At 42.2% G+C, this 10745-nt stretch overlaps 1 protein-coding gene across 1 annotated transcript in view; it reads left to right on the top strand.

Moving 5' to 3' along the window:
* Positions 1-928: 928 nt before the first annotated feature.
* The window catches only part of LOC142469169 (cathepsin K-like), a 25852-nt gene continuing 16035 nt past the window's right edge, over positions 929-10745 (top strand). Inside the window, exons 1-5 of the mRNA XM_075576128.1 lie at positions 929-967; positions 1442-1545; positions 2213-2355; positions 3281-3472; positions 3808-3990. Of these exons, the coding sequence (XP_075432243.1) occupies positions 1443-1545; positions 2213-2355; positions 3281-3472; positions 3808-3990 (621 nt within the window). The 5' untranslated portion in view covers positions 929-967; position 1442. The remainder of the gene's footprint in view (positions 968-1441; positions 1546-2212; positions 2356-3280; positions 3473-3807; positions 3991-10745) is intronic.

Below are 10745 nucleotides of genomic sequence, written 5' to 3'. Positions count from 1 at the left end.
AAAGCATGCAGAAAACGGAAGTTAGGAGAGTTGAGCTGTTGTGGAAAATACAAAGTGTGAATATACAGATGTTGCAAAAGCAGGAACAGATTTGAACTTTATCTCAACTTTTGTGAAATATTCTATGGTTTATATTTTATTGTACATTTTACTATTTATATTGCTTTTTATATCTTTTTCATTACTTTGTGTGTTTTAATATTTTGGAGCTTTTAGCAGTGGCCTACATAATATATAATATGAGTCAAACGAAAGAGTGCATTTATAAATTCGTATTATTATTATTTTTTTACATGTAAGCAATATTTTCATATACCTGTAAAAAATTAGATACAAGCACAGCATCCTACAGAATTTATATAAAAGCTACATTAGATACAAGCACAGCATCCTACAGAATTTATATACAAGTTACATTAGATACAAGCACAGCATCCTACAGAATTTATATACAGGTAAGTTACATTAGATACAAGCACAGCATCCTACAGAATTTATATAAAAGTTACATTAGATACAAGCACAGCATCCTACAGAATTTATATAAAAGTTACATTAGATACAAGCACAGCATCCTACAGAATTTATATAAAAGTTACATTAGATACATTCCTACAGAATTTACTGTGGGGAAAGTGATCCGAGATGCCAGACACATGCTCAGGAGGAAAACGTAATAGGTACAGTGCAATTGTGTTCTTTGCGTTTGAGAAAATTACAGTTCTTCTTACTGATAATTCCTGTCACAGTTACTGTACATTTAAATCAGTTATTAATTCTGTTTGTTTATCTTATCATCATCATCACGATAGGCTTAACAGTCCCTACTAATCTGATTTTAAAATGTGACAATGACGTTGCGTGGTAGATGGTGATAATATGTGTTTTTTTTTAAAGTATATAAATAGACTGATGTGTGTAGAGCTGATTATAAGGTAATACTTGTTGCTGGAAGCACATCATTCAGGTCAGTGTCATATACCTATAATATCTACTTTAGCAACATAAAAATATTAAGGCTTGCATGTTATTTATTTCCCAACAAGAGGAAATGCTTTCAGGTTTTCACTATTGTAACTTTTTATGGTGGGTTGGGGATGGAGAATATGTTTCATATTCATGTGCTAAATAGTTTCATTGAACTTTGCCAATTCATTCTACAGTGCATTCACTTAAATGGGCTAAAGATGCTGTAGAATGAAGCATTGCTCAGTAGGTTATTTTGGGTTCCATAGTATGCATCAAAGTCTCAGTTGTAAAGTGGGGAGATATTGAGATATTTCATTAGATTGTCTTTAATCCCTAGGTAATAATATTTTCTTCAATGCAAAGTGTGTATATACACACACTAAAATATTTTTGTAATCAGAAGAGACTTCTGTTGTTTTGTGAGTGGTTTCTATGCAAGTTAAGCGGTATTTAAGATAATTGTTTATTTTAGGATGCATTTGGATAAACACCTGTTGGTTTTCTCAATGATCCTTATCTGCGCGTCAGCCTCACATTTTCTTGATCAAGAGTGGAACACATGGACATCAAAATATGGTAAATAACACTGTTAAACTGGTTTTAAAAAGGAAACATACTAAGTTTGCCAGGAACTTTTTAATGGAAATTGTTTTATTTAATTAATTTAGTACATTTAGTATGTTGGATGTTTCTTTCCTATTTCTTGATTTTAGTAATGGCATACATTCAGCTAAAATGTAAAGTGAGTCTCAGCCTTATTGATACAGTGTAGGTATTTTGGGGGGAAACACAGAAATCACAGGTCTCTCAGTATTTTAGAGTGTAATGTATCATAAAAGGAAACATACTATACACCTGATACATAAAGCTTGGCCCCTTGCTGACGCACTTACCAGAATGCCCTCCTACTGTATCTGTACATTCTTCCTGTCTACCAATTAGATTGTAAGCTCTTCGGAGCAGGGACTCCTCTTCCAAAATGTTACTTTTATGTCTGAAGCACTTATTCCCATGACCTGTTATTTGTATTATCTGTTATTTATATGATTGTCACGTGTATTACTACTGTGAAGCGCTTTGTACATTAATGGCGCTATATAAATAAAGACATACATACATACTAATAATATTAATAATAATGTTTATTATGTGTTACTATGTAACTATGTGTTATTTGTCTTAAGACTTTAAACTGTACAATGCAATAATTATTCATTATGTTTTTATATAATTTCTATGGCAGAAAAGAAATATGCCACTTTGAATGACGCGTTATTTCGGAGGAGCGCCTGGGAGGCCACGTGGGACAAGGTGCAGAAACACAATCAGTTGGCTGACCAAGGTCTAACAAAATACAGAATGGCGATGAACCACTTTGCAGATATGGTAAATTGGCAGATTGTATCATGAAAGAAGAAAATGTTACCAAATGGCTCATTAGGTACAAAAATGGTACATATGGATTACCCTGTTACCGGAAATATCCAACACACATGAGCTACACAAAAGGAGCTGATGATAAATCTAAGTTGGCATACTTTTTGCAGTTTTTTAAATTGTTTTAAGATGTACAATGTGCAGGTTAAATAATAATAAATTAATATTTAGTACCACTTTGAGCAGATGAGTCACTCATGAGTGAATTGGTGTATTGTTGTACTTTAGTGCACGCAAATTGTACTACAGCATTTATATTACGCAATGTTATATCTGACATTAAAGGGAGTTTGTAAAAGCAATATATCTTACTCCATTAATTTAGCCTGGGTACCTGTTCTTCCTTTGATTTGTACCATGTAGTGATAATGAGAGAATCCAGATGCTTACATAGCGTCTGCCTTCCTGAGTAATTATTATATCATATCCCGAGGTGCACAAATTTATAATCCACCACCTCAGTTCCCTTCAAAACCTTTCATTCCTATTGCATTTGTTCATATTTTATATTATTGTTGATTTCTGCTGTATAGTAGTTTGTAGGCTTGTAGCCCAGGCCACCAGTAATAACTGATTTCATTGTTTGGTACGGAGGAGTCGTCGAGTGCAGGAAATGTCCTATGGCAGAAGAATGCTTTGTAAATATGGCCCTATATTGTATTTCATCAATAAATACATGACAGATTCCAAAAGGAATATCTGACTGAGATCTAAATTCAAAGTGGAGAAAGTTTATCACTTCATCAGACCTGAAGTAATGACAATTGACATACAACTTTAATTTGTGAAAATGCTACAATTCATGCATTGCCAAATATTTTCCTAATTTTTCCCCCCTCTTATTCGATTTATTGATTGATTGGTAATATTTTAGACCACAGAAGAACGGAATTCCAAGAGCTGTCTTCTTTCGAAAGGAAAATCACCAACACCAGCAAATGCTCCTACATACACCTATAGAAAAAACATTAACATTCCTGAAGAGGTTGACTGGAGGAAATCAAAATGTATGAATCCAGTAAAAAATCAGGGATCCTTTTGTGGGTCTTGCTGGGCATTTGCAACGGTAAGAAATAAAGTATTTCCTTAGTTCAATTCTGGCATCTGTGAATTTTATTTTCCCTGCTCCAATAGGAGAATGAACTATAGTTAATTAATTATATATATTCATTAACTTAGAAATATATAATAATTTGAGTTCCTTATTATTATTTTTTTTAACTGATCATTATGTACTGTAAAGCAAGAAAAAAAAACCTTCATGATCAGTGAAGATAAAATTATTCACCGACAGTTTAAGAAAAAAGTTTTAAAGTTTAATAAAACTTTTCCAAATAAGATTATTCTTAAAAATAATAATGGTTATCAGAAATATACTAATTCTTATTTGTTTTTTTTAAGGTTGGTGTTATTGAAACACGCTATTGCATTAAGAAGAAGGAACTCCTTCTCTTGAGTGAGCAGCAACTTGTAGACTGTGACCCAAGAAATGAAGGATGTTGTGGAGGTTTCCCTATAAATGCCATGGAATATGTTGCACATGCTGGGGTCATGAAGAGTCAGGATTATGAATACACTCAGTCGGTAACTCCTCTTATTGATTTTATTTTAAAGACATACATAACATGTATTGCTAGTTTGCCTCTTACCAGGTACTGTACACAAGTAAGTTATACAAAGTACAAAAGTGACTAAACTCCTCAACCATACAAAGTACAGTAATACTACAGAACTCACAGCAAGGCCCCTCAAACTTGCCTTTCCCCATACTCTTACAGTCAGGGCCCTCAAACTTGCCTTCCCACATACTCTCACAGCCACATCCCTCAAACCTGCCGTTCCCCATACTCACACAGACAGGTCCCTCAAATTTGCCTTTCCCTATACTCTCACAGCCAGGTCCCTCAAGCCTTCCTTTCCCCATACTCTCACAGCCAGGTGCCTCAAACCTTCTTTTCCCCCATACTCTCACAGCCATGCCCCTCAACCTTGCCATTACCCATACTCTCAATGTTCAGGTCTCTAAAACTTGCCTTTCCCTATACTCTCACAGACAGGTCCCTCAAACCTGCCTTGCCCCACATTCTCACAGCCAGGTCCTTCAAACCTGCCATTACCCATACTCTCACAGCCACATCCCTCAAACCTGCCGTTCCCCATATTCACACAGCCTGGTGCCTCAAACTTGCCTTTCCCCATACTCTCACAGCCACATCCCTCAAACCTGCCGTTCCCCATACTCACACAGACAGGTCCTTCAAATTTGCCTTTCCCTATACTCTCACAGCCAGGTCCCTCAAGCCTTCCTTTCCCCATACTCTCACAGTCAGGTGCTTCAAACCTTCCTTTCCCCCATACTCTCACAGCCAGGTCCCTCAAACCTTCCTTTCTCCATACTCTCACATCCAGGTCCCTCAAACCTGCCTTTCCCCATACTCTCATAGCCAGGTACTACAAACCTGCCATTACCCATACTCTTACAGCCAGATCCCTCAAACCTTCCTTTCTCCATACTCTCACAGCCACATCCCTCAAACCTGCCGTTCCCCATACTCACACAGCCTGGTGCCTCAAACTTGCCTTTCCCCATACTCTCACAGCCTGGTCCCTCAAAATTGCCTTTCCCCATACTCTCACAGCCAGGTCCGTCAAGCCTTCCTTTCCCCATACTCTCACAGCCAGGTCCCTCAAACCTTCCTTTCTCCATACTCTCACAGCCAGGTCCCTCAAACCTGCCTTTCCCCATACTCTCACAGCTATGTCCCTCAAACCTGCTGTTCCCCATACTCTCACAGCCTGGTCCCTCAAACCTGCCTTGCCCCATACTCTCACAGCCAGGTCCCTCAAACCTGCTGTTCCCTATACTCCCACAGCCAGGTCCCTCAAGCCTTCCTTTCCCCATACTCTCACAGTCAGGTGCCTCAAACCTTAATTTCCCCCATACTCTCACAGCCAGGTCCCTCAAAACCTTCCTTTCTCCATACTCACATAGCCAGGTCCCCAAAACCTGCCGTTCCCCATACTCTCACAGTCAGGTGCCTCAAACCTTCCTTTCCCCCATACTCTCACAGCCAGGTCCCTCAAACCTTCCTTTCTCCATACTCTCACAGCCAGGTCCCTCAAACCTGCCTTTCTCCATACTCTCATAGCCAGGTCCCTAAAACCTGCCTTTCCTCATAGTGAGTGGCCCGTGATCGGGTTGCCTCCTCCTGATGTCGGTGACACACGCGGGACGTAGCTCTGCCTCCAAATATAATTTGGCTGCACAATAGGGTGCACCTGCGCGACCCAGCAGCCTATCGGCTTTCTCCTCCTTGCTCCACCCTGGCTTACCATTGGAGGGAGGCTCCTTATATACCTTCTCAGCTCAGTCACTCATTGCTGAGCATAACCTTGTGTGATGCCGTGCCTTGCTGCATTCCTGCCTTGTGCCTTATCTGTCTTGATCCTGCTGCTGCCTGACCCTGCTTTACTTATTGGACTCTGCATCTCTCCTCTCCTGACCCGGCTTACGTACGACCATCCCAAACTCTCCAAACCTGACCTCAGCTACTCTCACAACGACCACCCTCCATTCTCCAATCCTGACACAGGCTAAGTACCCCAACGATCTGCTACTCTCCAATCCAGACCCGGCAAGTATAAACTACTATTCTACCTTCTGTACTACTGACCTGGCTTGCAAGATTACTCTACACTCTAGGCACCCTCGCGTTTGTGGGTTGGCGTTTAATACAATTCCCTACCTCAGCCTCGCAGTCACATCTGGTTTGTGGTGAGCTACGCGTTACAATATTGGTGTAGGCTAGTAATAGTAGTGAACAATGGACTGTTCTAAAATAAGTATAACAATGGAAGGCTGCTCAACAAGGAGTAACTAAATCCTGAAAAAAAACAAAAAATTATATATATATATATATCTTTGTGGATACAGTATCCGTTAACCTAAGGGAAAATAATGTTCAGAAATTATTTTGATAACGTCTTGTTAACTGACCTCTTTGAACCTGGGCCATCGAGAGGAGACAGTTCAGATAGTGCACAGTATATCTCACTCTAATCCTCTATAAAGATACTCAAGTATCCAACAAGCACATTTAGAGGACGAATTCAGTGGAATTAATTGACTGAACTGATCCAAAGAAATAAGTAGAGACAAGCCATCCACTATCTGACTTTTATATATATATATATAAAAAAAAAACAAAGAGAAGCGAAGGCTCCATAGTGTTTAACTGTATAAAAATAAAGTACATTTAATATGACACGCAGGACCCTAGGAATCAGACTTACAAGATTTTAAAAAACACTGAACATTTGAGAAAAATCTTTAGGGGGTACATCAGCTGGGTTGGAGGGGTCCAATGTAATACTCTGCCTTGGTATAGTACAGCTGCTGGAAACTCCTGTCGCACTTCCGCAATGCTACACTCGATCAGCCAGTCTCTCAGCACATTAATGCCAGTCCTCCAGTCAACTGAATGCTCTGGACACAGACCGCATGTGCAGCGTTTGCAACCAGGCTGTCAGGTACAGAGATCTCCTCTCTACCGCCGTGCGTGCTGACGTCAGCACCTTGTCCCAACTAGTTTCGTCACCATCACGTGACTTCCCCTGTATGTATGTATATAAATTGGTAAAGAGCCCACAGTGTATACAGCGCTTTACAAAAGGTGTGTGTGGAGTGGGAGTGTATATCAATGGTGTGGGTAGGTGTGGAAATGTAAGAGGCTGTAGCATTACTAAAAGTGTGCGTAGATACTACTGTATGTGGTCCCTATTGGTATGTAGGGATGGAATTGCATAGAGTATTAGTTTGTGTAAGAGACAGCTGTGTATGTATATATATATATATATATATATATATATATATATATATTGTGCATTATGTATAGGCATGGCCTTTAGCACTCATGGGAAGAGAGTTCTCTCATGTCAGTAGTGAATCATAAAACTTCGGCCTCGGTTTAGGCCATCGCTAAGTGTCCCGAACAGTTGCATAAATTTGTATTCGTGCAACCGTCTCTCTTTCTGTGTTCTAAGATTACCTTTGAATATGAGAGAATAATTAAAAATAATCTTTATTTACTGTAGTTAGTAGATAAAATAAGTGGTGCATCAAAATAGACCAAAAAAGGCGATCTACAGAAGGGCTGTGTGGCGCCGTAATTAGGCAGTAATTATACCGGTGTGTGTACAAGTATGTACAGTTGTAGTCGATATTGATGATAACCTGAGTCTAGATCATTAAGGAGTTATAGGTATAGCTATTGTGTTAGAACAGCTTATTTAGTTCAGTCCTGACATAGTTAGTGAAGTGACTTAAATATAAAGCCTGTTAATAAATTGCTGAACCTATGTGCCTCTGGGCTCACTTTGTCCCTCTGAAAATGAGGTTGGTTAAGAAAAGACTCACATGGAGTCGCTATTGGAGAATTCCCAATAGCTACAAAATGGATATACTTAGACCCTAAATATTGGTCATCTTAGTATATAGATTGGATAATCAATTTACTAGTACCCCTGGAGGGAGAGAAAGATTGCTTGCAAGCATTGGCTTGTAATCCAAAGGAAAGATATTCCGTTGGTTAATAAGTACAGCATACCCTGTTTTACGTACACCCGCTTTACGTACACTCGCAAGTACGTACATTTATTTTTAGTTGCACCATACCCCTGTGTACGTATGCGTGCTTCGCGAGTACGGATACCAGGGGGCGGCGTGTGCATGCGGCGGCGTGTGCATGCGGCAGCGTGCGCAGCTCAACAATCCCGCAACCTCCTTCATGCTTGTCCCTATTATGGTGCGCCCGATCTCCCCGTTCCCTCTGCCCTCCCCCTCCCATCTGTCTCCGTTCCCCCTCCCATCTGTCTCCGTTCCCCCTGCACTCCCGCTCCATAACTCAGCAGCTAAACCAGTGATTCCGCCCGCACTCACTGCAGCCCGTGGCTGCTGGCTCTGCTTCCTCCGCGCTCCTCTTCCCCTCTCCTCTTCCCCCCTCCTCCTCCCCCCTCCTTCTCCTCCATCCTGCGAAACTTTGCATGTGATCGGAGCTACGGACGGAGCAACAGTGAAGGGGAGGAGAAGATCTTCAGCTGCAATCTTTGCTTGTGTGTGTGTCTGTGTCTGTGTGTGTGTGTGTGTCTGAGTGACAATGCGTGTGTGTGTGTGTGTGTGTGTGTGTGTGTGTGTGTGTGTGTGTGTGTGTGTGTGTGTGTGTGTGTGTGTGTGTGTGTGTGTGTGTGTGTGTGTGTGTGTGTGTGTGTGTGACTGAGTGAGTGTGTGTGACTCAGTGAGTGTGTGTGACTCAGTCAGTGTGTGTGACTGAGTGAGTGTGTGTGAGTCTGAGAGTGGGTCTGAGAGTGGGTCTGAGAGTGAGTGGGTCTGAGAGTCTGAGAGTGAGTAGGTCTGAGTCTGATTTCCCTCCCCCCTGCCGTGCGTGTGTGTGTACACGTGTGCACGTGTGCAGACACCAACCCGCAGTCAGTCATAGTCACCCACCACCCAAGAGTCTGTCAGTCACCCAAAGAGAAGCAGTTCCAGCCATCACATTAGTGGTGAGTTAATTAAATGTTTGACCAAATATAGCAGGCTAATTTTTAAGTTGATAATTTTGTATGGCCCTCAAATGATTTTATAAATATCAAAATGGCCCTTGGCAGAAAAAAGGTTCCCCAACCCTGCTCTAGAGTTACTACGGGTACTGCATACACACACCTGCGGCTCCAGGAGATCTGAGCCTCTGCTAGCTGGGAGCCTGGGGTAACACTTATCTTAATGGCAGCGCCTCCACTTACCCAGGATCCCCGTTGAGTAAGATTCCCCTGGGCAAGAACAATGTCAACGCACATATAAATGGAACTGTTTACTGCACCGCATAAAGGAACCCTTATCACACTATCATGGCAACAACACATATCACATACAGTATAACTTATACTTATAACACTAGTGGCTCGGCCACTCTCTCTTAAGGAGTAATGTCACTGTCCCGTCACCGCGTGCCCCCACACCATGTCCATGTACTGTAATAGTATATAGGCTCAGTCCTTGGCCACTCCACTTAGTGTCCCCAAAGAGTGTTCCCTAAGGCGGGATCAGCGCCTGTTGACCGGTGTTGGTGCACTTTGTTAAATACCTTCCGGTCACTGCGGTGACCGGTGACAACTTCAAAAAGGATCCGCCGATCCAGCGCAGTTGGTCTGATGTTACGATGCTCAGAAACCTGGTCCCAGATGACTGCAGCAACCGTAACTCTGCACACTTTGTCCCTAGCTGTTATTCAGTAAGGGGATGATGTCACTATCACTATAGGGCTTCCCTGCAGTCCACAACCTACGATGACTCAGGGAATCTCTTAGGGCCCTCAGGGAAGATCTAACCTATGCACGTGGGTCACGGACCCCCTGCACTCACACTACCCCCTTCCCTGCTCCTCCGGTGCCCTCTGGCTAGCGTGGTCTCTCCCCCACGCTTCCCTTTCCTGTCTCCTGCTAATCCAGCCCTCCCATTGGCTCCCTGGCATCAGGTGACTTCGCTAGAGCTCCTGGGAGTTGTAGTTACTGGCTGAACCTCTTCCTTATTGGGCGACCTTCCTGCGTTCTGACCTCTTACTCCCCGCTATTGCGCAACAACATGGCGGCGCCCTATGCTATCGGGCCGCCGCGGAACCTTCACCACTTCATTTGAAATGCGCTCCAGCAAGGGAAACATATACACATCCCTACACACACACACAGAGCCTAAAGAAGGAATGAACCCCTCCACTACCTGCTCCTAACAGGATTGACACTGGAAAGGCCCAGGAAAAAAAAGAAGTAGCCGTCGGGAGGCTGTGCTATAATTGTATATGACTGTAGGACCCTCTGTAGAACACAGAAGCAAGGCAATTAGCCTATGTCTGTGTGTGGTCCGCAGTGAGCATGGTTAAGATAGTAGCTCCCCTCTCAGGAGCTCGGCGTGCTGCAGCACACAAACAGAGCAAGCTGTAATGTATTGTGACTGCACAAACTCAAAGACCACAATCATATATACCTGCAGGACCTTCTAAATAACGCAGAGGCAAGGCGGTTAGCCAGTGTCTGCATGTGGTCCACAGTGAGCGTGGTACAGGCAATTAGGCTCGTTGCTTGTGCTGTGTTGGTCAGATAAAAACAGAGGAACAGCGTCTGACTACTGACTATATCGTTGGCGTTTGGAGCCACTCGCCTCAAATATCGCAACCTTATATTCTTACTAAGCAGCTTTCTTAGTGACTAACTGATGTTGCCATATAAATGAGAGCCTACGTCGACGATCGTTTCGCATTATTGCTTTTTCAAGACTGACAGTTTTAATA

The sequence above is a fragment of the Ascaphus truei genome, chromosome 18, assembly GCF_040206685.1.
Source record: "Ascaphus truei isolate aAscTru1 chromosome 18, aAscTru1.hap1, whole genome shotgun sequence".
Taxonomy (NCBI): domain Eukaryota; kingdom Metazoa; phylum Chordata; class Amphibia; order Anura; family Ascaphidae; genus Ascaphus; species Ascaphus truei.
This window is presented reverse-complemented; position numbering and strand designations above follow the sequence as displayed.